This window comes from Osmerus mordax, chromosome 2, assembly GCF_038355195.1.
Source record: "Osmerus mordax isolate fOsmMor3 chromosome 2, fOsmMor3.pri, whole genome shotgun sequence".
Classification (NCBI taxonomy): domain Eukaryota; kingdom Metazoa; phylum Chordata; class Actinopteri; order Osmeriformes; family Osmeridae; genus Osmerus; species Osmerus mordax.
In genome coordinates, this window is record NC_090051.1 from 21,536,789 (window position 1) to 21,550,892 (window position 14,104).

Consider the following 14,104-nt stretch of genomic DNA (forward strand, 5'->3'; position numbering starts at 1 on the left):
CAGACAAGCACACACACACACACACACACAGTGGATAGACAAGGACAGACGCCTTTGGAAATGTGTGTTCCTGGCTCACGGATATCTGTCAAGGTGAAAATAAGTGGTAGGTATAGGCTGATTGTAGCCAGCACTTAATGTCAATCAAATTTCAACAAATATCTAGCTGTAATTTCCACATTTACATTTAGTCATTTAGCAGACGCTCTTATCCAGAGCGACTTACAGTAAGTACAGGGACATTTCCCCCGAGGCAAGTAGGGTGAAGTGCCTTGCCCAAGGACACAACGTCATTTGGCACGGACGGGAATCGAACTGGCAACCTTGAGATTACTAGCCCGGTTCCCTAACCGCTCAGCCATCTGACTCCCTACATATGATACTGTATGTCTTTTACCCAGTACGCTAGTGCTGCAGTCACAAATCTTTGAATCCGCAAACTCCAACATGTATCCAAGCGGTGAATGGATATGACCCGTACTGGCTGATCAGGCAGGGTCTTAATCATCCTCCACTTGTGTTGTGGGGATGTAATGTTTCATAACAGCGTGCAGGATTTCCTAGCAGGCGTGGCGATGTTGTTTATGTTGTGCGAGTCCTCTGGCCTTTCTCTCCTCCACCGTCGAGCCCGGCGTGTGGGCCTCGTTAGCGTGTCTCCATGCCTCGCACCGCTTGTTGACCTTTAATTATTCCAGTGACCCTGCTGGTGCATCGCCGTGGTAACCCGGCTCTGGCAGCCAACCAGAGGGGTGAAGGGTGGGCCTGTGTGACATGGGAAGCGCGTTATAAACGGAGGTCTGCAGAGAAAAACGAACAGGAGGATGCTGCGTTTTCTTGACGGTTTGGAAACAGCGGAGACCAGCCGTTGACTGTTGTAGTCATGCCACCCTTCTTTTAACATATCCTAACATACGGTATAAAGATCTCTAAACGATGGAATCTGAGATGTTTTTGAAGGCCTGGGATGTGTAACGTTCCTTTTCTGCTCTTCCTACAAAAGGCCGCACAGCTCTTGCTCTCTCAAAAGGGCCTTCTTAGCATTCTAGATCAGGAGAAATGGCACATAGCCAAGTCATTCTCAATTTCAAAAGGAAGTCAGGTGGCTGAACGGTTAGGGAATCAGGCTAGTAATCAGAAGGTTGCCAGATCGATTCCAGGCTGTGACAAATGATGTTGTGTCCTTGGGCAAGGCACTTCACCCTACCTGTACTTACTGTAAGTCGCTCTGGATAAGAGCGTCTGCTAAACGACTAATGGGCCTTGACTGTGGCCAACATCCAGAATGAAACATCCAGAGCATGTTGATGGGGAACACAGCATAACTACCTCCTATTAATGTCTTCCCCCTAATGTTGTTTGTTACACTGTATGTTCACAATGATAGCGCTTGTCCAGAATGCCCCTATGCATGTTTAACCGTGTATCATGTGTGTGTGTGTTCAGGTAAAACCACCTAGCATCGTCCTTGTTTTGCCCTTCAGTGATTCGCTTCGCCATCGTCCTCCACTTGCCAACGAGAGACGCGATTGGACTGAGATTCTCCACGGCGTGCAGCTATTAAGCAGGCTTACTGGAACAGAGGCTTGCCTGCCAACGTTCCCAACCTGCCTGGCTGTCCGTCTGACGCCCTCGCAGTGCGACAGCCCCTCACATGAAGCGCCAGGTGGCCGACCGTGACATTTTGGAAACCGTCACTTGTCCTCTGTCACCTGTGGAGTTGTAAGCTCGTCCTGACTGCACCAGTGCTGCCTAGTAATCCTGTCGAGTCACGATCACCAGACCATCTAGGCCTAGTTTTGTTTCCGAAGGGCTTCTCAAAAAGTCTTTGCAGAGACTTGCAGCAACTCCCAGTCTGGTCGTTCTGAGCGAGCTATTTAACATGTAAAGCACTTCTAAACATTATGCTGTTGCGCTTGTATAATAACAGCAGTTGCTATACAACTGTAATTATGCGTATCAGCTAGTATGTACTTGGAGGTAATTGGGAAGACTACAACTGGATCTCTATCAGGCGTGTTCTGAAGCATGGGTCTGTGGGCTGAGGCTGTCCCACTAATCCATGCTTAAAGACGGCTGTAAAACGGCGCTTCTCTCCGTGTTAAGGGTCTGTTATTGTGGCGTTGTGCGCACGTGAAACATTCATTTAGTTAAGCCGCTTCCTCGATTGCCCAGTCTGGACAAACACCCCAGAAAATTACATTTGCGAATCTAACATTTCCAGGATTAAGAGCACGGCTTGCTCCAGTGTTGCTCTCTCGAAACGTTTTGCCGTCATTATTGTCCATTTAGAGTAAATGGTTTGGCCCTGAGAGGTAAGCTATTACAGAGGGAAAGGAAAGACGGGTAAACTGTGCGCCGAGGAGAAATTATGACAGGCTTTGTCTGATCGTGGGACACGCATTTCGTCCAGGTAATTGGCGGGATGAAGGGAAAACAAGGAGTGGACTGCTTTCTCCGTCCGTCGCAGTAACGAGTGTGTTATTCCAGATAATGGGATGTTGAGGAACATCCTGACAGCGGCCATTTTCCCCTCGGCATTTGAAGGGAGGCAAACGTTAAAACAAAACAAGCTGAAAGGAGTGACTCTTCGCTTGACATATTCTAGGCAGACAGATCTCATAGACATTCTACGCTTTGAAATTGAACATTTAAAGGACCTGTAGCGAGAAACCAATGCACATATCTCTCTGTAGGCAGTATGGTAAATACTCATGCTAGTAGTGTAAGGCATTCTAAGGAAACAGAGGAGATAACAATAGGCACAGATTAAATATACATTTACATACTGTCCATACAATATATATTCACATACATACTGTTTAAAACTCCTATTGTGCTGAACATTGTGTATCACGTACACACTCACACATAGACACAGACTTACAGTATGCCACACAAACACCCACAGACACGTGGTGAATGGGTTGTACAGAGGGCGGAGGAAATGTGTGTGTTGTGACAGGACTGACAGACATCGTGATGTTGGGGAAAGAAGTGAGGGTGTGACTGACAAACGAGGTCAGATGGATTATATGAGAGCTGACCTGTATAGGGAATGAAACGTGTTCTCTTCCAATCAACTTTGATCTGGATATGAAAGTAATAATTACTCAAACTTAAATATCCTTAGAGATAAATGTAAAGCAACAGCACGTGTTGCTGTTTTTCTTCATCAGCGATGTCTCTGCCCTCAAACACCCTTCATGAGCTGAGTAGGTTAACACTTGGTAAGAAACAGACAACACAACAATATCCCAACACTACCAGTACAAAAACCAAAAGACAAAAAATAAATTAGGCAGTTTGACCGCATCAGAGACAATCAAGAGATAAAAAGGCACGATGGAATCATTTCAAACCCACACTGGAACAATCACTCTACTGCCCCAGCCCTCCCCCACATTCCCCCTCCCCGAAGGACCGGTCTGCATGCATCGGGGCCGGTAAGAAGAGGAGGAGAGGAGGAGGAGGAGGAGGATAGGGGAGGGATGTAGACAAGCACACACCTTCCGTGTGGGAAACAGGCAAAGAGATCTCCATGCAAGCGGCGGACTGGGCCTTTCGGAAGGGCGGTCTTCCTGGCCCTCTCCGGGCCAGCCGAGAGCCCTCAGGACAGGCCGGGGCACGCGGCTTCCCGGCTGAGCAGGGCTGGGACGTGGGGCTAGTGCAATGTCCATTGACATGATCTGCAACAATGGCAAAGCATTAGCAGAGAACTTAAGGAAAGAATAAAAAATTACAAAAGAAACGAAAAAAGGAGGAGAAAGGTTAACGAAACAAAACTGTATTAGGACAAGGTTGGTGAAATTTTAAAAAACGAGGTTGAGAGAAAGAGGGGAGTGTGTGAGTGAGGGTTAGAGAGATGTTGTGAGCTGGAGAGTGTGTGAGTGAGGGAGCGGGAGAGATCGGAAAGTTGGAGAGAATAGAGAAGCAAACAGTTGGAGCAACCTCATTCCATCCATGCCAAAACCAACGAAAGAAGAAATGAACAGATGATGGTAGCTGACTCAGTGGGTAGGATCAGGCATTAGAAAAAGGAGGTTTTCATCCCCACTTTGTGTCTTTCCCTCTAAGATGGTACCAGGTCTTTCCCTGTCTCTATTTCTTCCACTTTAGAGAAGTGCCCAGGTTGCTAGCTCACCATTTTTTACCCGTTGTTATGAGCAGAATGTTTTTATGGCAAGTTGTAAAAACATAAAAGGAAATGAGATGTGGTATTTGTGTAAATGTGCATGTGTGTGTGTGTAAGTGTGTGTGTGTGCGAAGGGGTCTATCTTTCCATATCTCTGTCTTCATATCCTTAAGTAAGTAAAATGTTTTACTGTGCCAAGTGCTATATGCAAATGATGCAGAGAAAAACAAAATGGCTCCTGTTCTTGGTGCTCCTGTCTGCTCAGACAGCCAGACAAAGACCCTCAACACTGTCAGGAGAGCTGTAAAGCTCATTAGCAGCCCATGACAAGGGCGCAGGAACACTGTTCGTGGCAGTCAAGTAAACAAAACCTCAGCCTTTCCTTGAACCACTGTTCCCACGACAACGCAGCCAAACCTTCACCCGTCTCCTTCGACGGAAACTGTAGTTCGTCTGGGAATTTTTACATTTACCAAACCGTACATCAACGAGGTTCTCTTTATCAGTGGCTACTGCCATTCGAAACGATTCCGTATCCCCAAATCCCGTGTTAAGCCAATCGATGCAGATGTGACTCCTCTTCAAAGTGAGGATGAAAAGCTCTGGGTGCCGCCCAGTCCGCATGCGCCTCTGGGGCAGGTTCCCAGGAGGCTGTCCGAGGGCAGGCTCAGGGGCTCAGGGGCCCAGGGGCTCAGGGGCCCAGGGGCTCAGGGCCCAGGGGCTCAGGGTGAGAGGAGGGCTGTGGCGGGCTGCCAGACACCAAGCCTCAGGACTAAGCCGTGGATGGCAGCCTTGCTATTGTGAATCGGTTTCAGAAATGTAGGGAGTCGGTAGCTTGCCCTGGTTCAGCCTGCAGGAAGCTGTTCCACCGCAGGAAAATTACCCTGTACCCCCCCTCCCCCCCCCCCTCACAGACACACACCTGATCACACAGACAAACACGCATCACTCTCTCTCTATGTCTCTCTCTCCGTGTCTCTCTCTCTGTCTCTCTCTCCGTCTCTGTCTCTCTCCCTCCGTCTCTCTCTCCGTCTCACTCTCTCTGTCTCTCTCTCTGTCTCTCTCTCTGTCTCTCTCTCTCTCTCTCTCTAGTATAATCAGCAAAGAACAGTCCCACTTTGTACAGACAAGCAGATGTACTGCGTTCTATTTTAATGACTAACAGCTGCTAGTATCATATTCAGCTTAATTACATTACTTTTAATATTATTTCAAGTGGGCCTGTGACCAAGCAAAGTATATGCATTTCCTCCTGGTAGTACGTCCTATGGATCTCCTGTGTCTTGATGTAACTTAATGATTGAGAAATTATATATTGGGGGGGGGGGGGGGGGGGGGGTAGACTTAAATTACCAACGCTTTTTAGTCATCAGTACACTATGAATGCCCCATACAGGAACATCCCTGACAGTTTGTTTTTATCCTACATGTATTTGATCCTACTCTTCTGAAGGTTGTCTCGTCCACTTATATTTCAATAATGCCTCAGCCCCACTGATCACATGTTATATACCTGTTAAGGAAAGTGGTTATTGAGTCACAAAAGTTACATTTCCGTTGGCATATTTAGTGTTCATGAGTAAAGGTTGTTAGGAGTGGTGTATGTGTGACACAGCTGAAGCATGGCAGGACACCTGTGATTTAGTGGCGTGTAGAAGTTATAGAGATGTTCTGGGAAGTGTTCAGTCAATGGTCCAGTCAAAATGGAGTAAGATCGATTGAGGAAAAGAGATGGTCCAATTACAATGAAGCGAGGCTGTTAGGAGGTATAGAATGGTCCAGTTACAATACAGCAAGGCTGTCTGGAGATAGAGCATGGTCCAATCACAATGGAGTAAGGCTGTGACAGAAGATGATCCAATCGCGATAGAGCAAGTTTAGAGAGAAACCTCCACCAGATATGGACATGAGCTACAGTACAATTCACCTTTGGAAACACTTGCAAAATGTACGATAAACAAATGCGAAAGATTAAAACGAAATACGTATAGAAAGATCAAGAAGGACAAACACGACAGACCAACAGTCTTATGATCTGGTCAAGAGCAGGAAGTGAATGATAGGAAAATACTTTGATTGAGTGAAGAAAACTACTTTGATTGAGGACAGGATATTAAAGAGATTTAGAAGTAGTGTCTGAAGATAACAGGACAAAAGCGGAAAGTAAATGAATCAATTGAACAGAAGTGAATACTGCTGGCTTCTGCCTACCGTACCAAGATCAGTCTTAAGATCTGTTGGCAGGCTTAACTTTCTGCCGGATCCCTTAACTGAAACAAAAGAAATAGGAAAGAAAGGAGCAGTTAATCTTTTCAAAGCAAAAAAAAAGAAAAGAAAAAAAAGAAATCAAAACTTAAAACTCAAAAGATGCAGAACCGAAAAACAAACCAACAAAACCGAAACGAAGAAAATTGAAATCAACATAACCAAGAACGTGCAGAAGGTGTGCAGTTGCACATGGCAGGCAGATGCAATTTTTTCCATTTCCAAAATACCGTACTGAACATGCTCTATGATGTTCCCAGGCCAGCGCTCCTGCTATTTCACTGGGATCAGGGAACCAATTATATATTTGGAAAATGTCTATGCAGGCCTATGTAGTCCTGGGTCTGTTGCACAAGCTCTCAAACTTGTCTTTCGACCATCTTTTGAGGTCATAAGCGACTACTCTAAGTCTTTTGGCTGTGGATTGTGTTGGTTTGTTTCGACTGAATTGACAGCTGGTTCTAGGGGATCCACTCAAGCCTGGGGTTCAAACGTAGGAAACAAAAACTAACACCATGAGCGATACAAAGACCACAATCACACAGAGTAAATAAAGAAAAAGTTCAACATTTTGCAAGCATTTTGCAGTAGCTACAGAACTGCAAAGGTACATGTTGAGATTGATGGGCAGTTCTCCCCCCCCTAGTAGCCCCCCCATCCCCCCCCACAGATTCAGATGACACACCATGAAGACACTGGCCGTGTCGGGGACTAAAGGATGGTCCGGGTGTATGGACGATGAACCATTAGAACCATTAGAACCATGATGCATCATAAAGCCTCTGTGACACGTGTTCCTGGTGACGGTGTGGAAAACGCTCTTCTCTTAGTTACAGTGGTTACTGGAGAGCGGATTCAACATGCTACATGTTCATTATGAAATCACAGGCATTTTAGACCTCAAAATTGCCCGAAAAATAGTCTGTTTTGGTGATAACACCTCAGAGGATAAAAGTTTAAGATGTTCAGATTTCAGTAATGACGTATTTGCTCACTGTTGTCAGACACGGTCGTATAAAAGTATAATTGCAGTGGGAGTCGTTTGGGGGTGATTTACTTTGCTGGTAACACAGAAATCGAACTGGATTTTGATTTGAATGAAATGTTCTCCCGTTAAGCGTGTTATAGTAGCGGCAGTGCTGAAATAGCATTCCAAGATCAATAAAGTGTGCCTTCCAGTTCCTCAGGTAAAGCCTATCAGATTAGGATTGTTAATTAGATTACATTTACTCATTTAGCAGACGCTTTTATCCAGAGTGACTTACAGTAAGTACAGGGACATTCCCCCTGTGGCAAGTAGGGTGAAGTGCCTTGCCCAAGGACACAACGTCATTTGGCACAGCCGGGAATCGAACCGGTAACCTTAAGATTACTAGCCCGAGTGTGTGTGTGTGTGTGTGTGTGTTATAATCAACAATGTCCTGATGCTGGAGCCAACATGCAATGAAAATTGTGTAACAATGGAGGGACAAAACTAAAAGATTATAGTGTTCCAGTAGTGTTGTTATTAAATGTTGTCTGGTGCACTTTCTAAATCATTTTCTTTGTGAGCCTGTGCCATTTTACAAAATCCACGTGGGGATACCTATGCTGGATGAAACATGTTTGAATAGTTTGGAGTTTTTTCAACAACAATGCCTTTTGAACTAATAACAGGATTTGCATTTGAGGGAGCTAATTGTGTTTTTCATTAACCTGTAGCAATGGGGAAATGCCATTTGTAACTCAGTACTATCAGTAATATGAATATAATAGAAAACAGTATCGTTAAGCCTGTTGATGTACCTCTAAATGTCAGGTTACGGTCAATGGGAAACAAATTTTACATTTTAATATATTATTTTTTAACCTTCTCAACAGAGGTTTAGTGTACAGTGTACACAATCATGAGACGAATCTTTACAATGCATTCCATATGAGGAAAGTGGCCTATTTTGATCAGTACTACATATCTGAAGCTGTATTTCTGCAGCACAGTGCGACATCAGTTAGTCCGTGCAGTTAGAGACACTCACAGCTGACAAACACTGGCATGTTAGACGGAGTCACAGCGGAGATGGGTTTTTGTAAATGAAGATCAGACAAAGGGTGTCCTGTGAGGACGAACAGGTGAGGCCTTTGAGGACCGACAGGTGAGGCCTGTGAGGACGAACAGGTGAGGCCTTTGAGGACGAACAGGTGAGGCCTGTGAGGACCAACAGGTGAGGCCTGTGAGGACCGACAGGTGAGGCCTGTGAGGACCAACAGGTGAAGCCTGTGAGGACCAACAGGTGAGGCCTGTGAGGACCAACAGGTGAGGCCTTTGAGGACCAACAGGTGAGGCCTGTGAGGACCAACAGGTGAGGCCTGTGAGGACCGACAGGTGAGGCCTGTGAGGACCAAGAGGTGAAGCCTGTGAGGACCAACAGGTGAGGCCTGTGAGGACCGACAAGTGAGGCCTGCGATGGAGGGCAATGAAGACACGTAGAGGAGATGGCGCATGGATGAGCTGCATGAGGATGTCGACCAGAGAGAAGCCGAAGGACCAGGGGGAGGGGGGCAGTCCCTCTCCCCTCACCCGCCCTCACAGCTGCCGATGGACGATGCAAGACCACAGACCACCACACTAAAGACACACACACACACATCACCCCCTACAGCCGGGGCTGAGACTGTGATCGTCTATACACACATGGTAGGTGGGTCACGATGTCAAAGCTGGGGACAAACAGCCTTGGGGAAAAACCCCTACGAGTGCTAGCATGCAACGAATCGACCTCCCACCCCCCCCTTCCCACCCTGCATCCAGCCCTCCCTCCCCCGTACGTCCTCCCCCCACAACCCCACTCCCCCAGGGGGGTCTCTGAGCGAGGCACCAGGGGGCCCGGCACGGCTCCCTCTTCTTACCATTGTCCAGCAAGTAAAACACTGGGCTGCAGTGACTGGCCCTCAGATTAGCCACAGCTTCGGGCAGGACACGGGGGTCATTGTGAAGGGAGGATGGGTAAGGAACTGGAACAGGAAATCCGACAGAACAAAAACAACAGGTTTGTCAGGAGGGAGAAACACACGACGAACAGAATTGAACAGGAGAAGTCACGGTTACAGTTGTCAGGGTTACAGTTGATTCTGAGGTGGATGTCGTACAACCATGCAACTACAACTACTACTGTACCGTTCACTGCTACGACGATGACAACAGCAGTTGGAAGGACATCAAAACTAAAACTACTTATAGACAACTACAACTACACACCAACAAAAAGCATTGTTTAAAATAGTATCATAATTGGTAGGACAGAAAGTTGTCTGAAAGACTAATTGCCATGATTCACATCACACATACTGTACTTTAGTTCTCGCTGAAAAAACTCTATAATGTTTCTGAAAGTCTCCCAGATGAGAATGTTTCTCTGAGCTTTCCGAGCAGGAAACATCTCGCTCTATTTCCCTGCTACAGCAGCCCTTCACAAGCTCAACATGCTTCATTCTACCTCCTCGCTGATGACAAAGCAGCGGCCAGACGACTCGTGGAAGCCGAAAAACGTCAGCAGGATCGAGTTTCATTCTGGTTCCTCGTTAAAAGCAGAAAAGCGCAGCGAGAGACCAGGCAGGTGAAATCAGCTCCACACTCTGACACCTCCACCAACCTCTCTTCCCTGAAGGCTGGCTTCTCCCCCTCTCCCCCTCTCCCCCTCTCTCCCTCTCCCCCTATCCCCCCCCTCTCCCTCTATATATATATATATATATATATATATATATATATCTAGTCACAACCTTCTCTCTGCCACGGTTGCTCGTTAGCTCACCTCACCACCTGTCCGAGTCAACAGGACCCAAGTTTGTCTCTGCTCTGCTGTTAAAAACAACAACAAAAAACACAGAGCCAGACCAAACAAGACACTCCACAACACAAACAACGTCTGGAGGGAAGGAGGCCAGACGAGGAAGAACAACTTCAAAGACCAGCAGGACCAATTATATGGCGTAATGACAAAAAAGGAGGGACGGTGGTGGTGGGGGGGTGGGGGGGAGGGGGCGGTGGAGGGGAGGGGGGCGGTGGGGGGGAGGGGGCGGTGGGGGGGAGGGGGGCGGTGGGGTCAGGGTGCCGGTGGCAGGCTGTGCTAAGGCAGGTCATGAAGAGAGGGAAGACACTCCTCCAGGACTGGGTTGTCCTTGGACAGACACAGCAGGGACGGCGTTGCAGGAGCAGACAGAGGACGGGCAGGGACACTAGATTTGAAGAAGTTGGTGGATAACGAACGATGACCGAGTGAGCGAGAGACTCGCTGGGACTTTCATCTGTCCATCTCCTCTTGCCTCTACCTTTTTATATTCATCCTGCACTATATACATCCTTCCTCTAAACACTTCTGATTGGTGTCCCATGCCAACCTCAAATAATACATCTCCAAGTCACCATCCTATCTGATGCCCCCCCCCCCCGTGTAAGTCAGTCAGGGTGAGGACACCAGTGATCCCCGAGTTTTGCTCTTCAAACCACCAAGAGGCTTTCAACAAGCTTGTTGAAAAATGGTAAGGTCAGATAAATGGTGTTGAGATCTTGACAGAGAACCATCTCGACACCCTATACAGACAGCCGAGGGATTTCTAGGGTCAAAAGCAGGGCGACTCCATCATGGTTCCTCTCGATATCATCTACACAACAAAGAGGTCCCAGGGCAAAGCTCTGCATAAACACACTAACCCTGCTCTGCTACCAGCAGCCAGCGTCCTCATCCATAATGCAAACACTTACGGCAAATTGGTTTTCCAAAAGCATATACAGTATACGGTACATCTCCAAAACCGGCCGCAAAAAAAAAAAACATCTTATGGACTCGTGAAATATTCACGTGGAATGGCACCGTCCTCATATACACAGTCTCCCAGACAAGAGGACAAGAAACAAAAACAAACAGGAAGATAGAAGTAGTCTGCCGACGCTGACGTCAGTGAGAACACACACGCCCTCATCGATCTCTGTCTCTAAGGAGAAACAGCTCATTCATTAGAACGGCCAAGCTGTAGCAAACTCATCCTCCGCCCCTCCTAGCCTCTCTACCTCTCTCACACCGTCTTTTACACCAAAAACTTCCCCATCGGAACGAGGCGGAAAAAAACTAAAACTTTCAAACGATTTTCGTTTCGCTGACAGGTTGGAGAGATCAAGTGCATTTCTTGTCCCCTGAAACAAAAAAAGGTCCGTTAGGAGTCTGCTTGAGTGCTTGCAAATTCCACGTTCCTTCACTTCCTCCCTGGGCATCTCGTCTGGGCAAAGTAACCCCGTACAGACGCTTGTGTGGGGCTTCACAGGAGTACACATCAAACAACAGGACAGACTGAAGGATCAGGCAGGTCCCTGGAGAGACGAGACCACACGCACGCAAGCACTTACACATCCCGACACACATCCACTCAGCGATGTCTGGATTTTGAGGCACACCAGCAGTGTTTTAGACCTCGTTTAGCACAATCAACAATCCCAAAGCTGTTACGATTTACCCGGATCAACATGGGTTTAAACCTCATTAGACTTTGGTCTTGTTGTTGAGCAACATGAATGTCAAGAGCACTTTTCCCTCCGCTGAGTTGGGACTCTAATGATCCCTGTCCATCAGGCCAGTCAGGTCCACTCAGTCTAGAGACACAGGGACGGCCTTCCCTCTGTCATTAAAGCAGAGCCGTACAGAACAGATGGAGCTGAAAGAACACAGCAGGTCGAACAGAATATCTGGCATTCTACGACACACACACACACGCGCGCACACACACACCACGGTTGGACTTGTTGACCTTTTAGGTTTGAATATTCCTCCCAGTGTGTGTCAGGGACAAAGCAACTCCCCTGGATACAAATCACTGCGGCTGAGGCTCTTTACAGTCTCTCTCCATCCACACCTCTCTCTGTCTGTTTCTCTGTCTCTCCTTTCTCTCCCCTCTCTCTCTCCTTCTGTCTCTTTATCACACTCTCTCTATCCCTCCTTTGTCTCTCTCACCCCATTCCTCTGATCCTTTATCCTCCCTTCCGCCAATATACATTAACAAACACATTCCGAGCAGTATACATTCTGAACTCTTCTAGATTTATGTCATCTATGCAAATCCTCAAAACGAATCCTGCAATTAAATAAGCAGCATGTTTAATTTAACGGTCTTTTAAAAATATTTAAAGATAGGTAAATTAACCCTAATCTCACATACTGCCTTTCATTCTAGGAAGCTTGAACAAGGCATACCCACGGCTTTAACTTTATTACAGAAGCAAATCTAGACATTACACCAACAGCACCACAACACTTTTAGTTCCTCCAGGCCGGCCCTGCCGTACCTAGTGGCGTCCTCACCCCCTACTTCTGTGGAGTATTAGGGAATATATCACAGCCTTAACCCTGGCAATTCCTCAACTCGGAGACACAGCTGGTTAGCTCCGAGCATGGGAGAGTGATGGTGAGAACAGAGAGAGAGGGAGCAGATAGGGAGTGAGAGGAACATGTTTTTTCCGACTGAATGTCTGACACGCACAGAAACGCACACACACACACTCTACACACTTGCAGTGTTACAACCAATTCTCTGATCCAAGATCAGTGTGTGGCGCATGGCCTGGAGCTCTGCACTCATTGGCCGACTTGCTCAAACACATTCATCTCGTAGCCCTGGAGGCTACCCATCTCTTTGTCCCTCCCTCTCTCTCTCCCCTTTATTTAATTATCTCTTGCTCTCAAGCATGCTCTCTCATTTCCTTCTCTCCTCCCTCCCTCCCTCCCTCCCTCCCTCCCTCCCTCCCTCCCTCCCTCCCTCCCTCCCTCCCTCCCTCCCTCCCTCCCTCCCTCCCTCCCTCCCTCCCTCCCTCCCTCCCTCCCTCCCTCCCTCCCTCCCTCCCTCCCTCCCTCCCTCCCTCCCTCTCCCTCTCCCTCTCCCTCTCCCTCTCTCTCTCCGTTAATTAGTGTCTCAGATAATGGAAAACAGCTTAAACTTTGCCAAGATTCATTATCAAGGCTCTAAAATTCTCAGAATCCGCAGTATCTGTTACTTTTACTGACTCCAGCCCTGATTGATAAACAGCCCCACAGTGATGTTGAAGACAGAGGGGGCATCGATTGTCTCATTTCTCATCTGAGATTAGGAATGTTTGCATCCGATGCTTGGCAGGTGACAAAAGATGAGTGTGACACCTGCATTTCGAATGACATATTTGCACTAGCAACATTCAGTTCAGGTTACAAGGCACTCCGTTCCCAGGTGCAGTGTCCATACCCCCATAGGGCCCTGTGCTGTTGAAGAAAAGCATCCAAACACAGTCAAACAGAGGTGACACTTCAAAGAGTTCAAGTGGGTTTGGAATGCGTGTGTGTTCAAGTAAGGGACACACACAGGTGTGCATGTGTGTGTGTGTGTGAGAGAGCGAGTGCAGCCTTACCTGATGTGGGGGACCTGCTTCTCTCCATGTCCAGAGACACCTGGTTGTCGGACAGTTCCGTAAGGCCTGCAGCCCACAGCGAGGGAGAGAGGGGAGGTGGGACAGAGAGAGACACGTTACACGTGGATACGGTCATGGATAAGGTCATGGATACGGTCACACAGCAGGTCACGCACACATATGATGCCTGGCTGTGATTGTTTTTCAACCCTGAAACAACAGAGAGGATTCCTTTTTTGAATTTTTTATTTCTACTTTCATGAATGTCTCTCATGTCTATCTGACATATTTGCAGTCGCTACTGA

The 14,104-nt window shown here is 47.4% G+C and overlaps 1 protein-coding gene across 2 annotated transcripts in view; it reads right to left on the reverse strand.

Moving 5' to 3' along the window:
• Positions 1-14,104, reverse strand: part of stxbp5l (syntaxin binding protein 5L) — a 96,763-nt gene that overhangs the window by 9,811 nt on the left and 72,848 nt on the right. For both annotated transcript variants that reach the window (XM_067254233.1, XM_067254225.1), the window contains 2 exons: positions 13,800-13,865; positions 3,507-3,686 (listed from right to left, as the gene is read on the reverse strand). In XM_067254233.1, the coding sequence (XP_067110334.1) occupies positions 3,507-3,686; positions 13,800-13,865 (246 nt within the window). The remainder of the gene's footprint in view (positions 1-3,506; positions 3,687-13,799; positions 13,866-14,104) is intronic.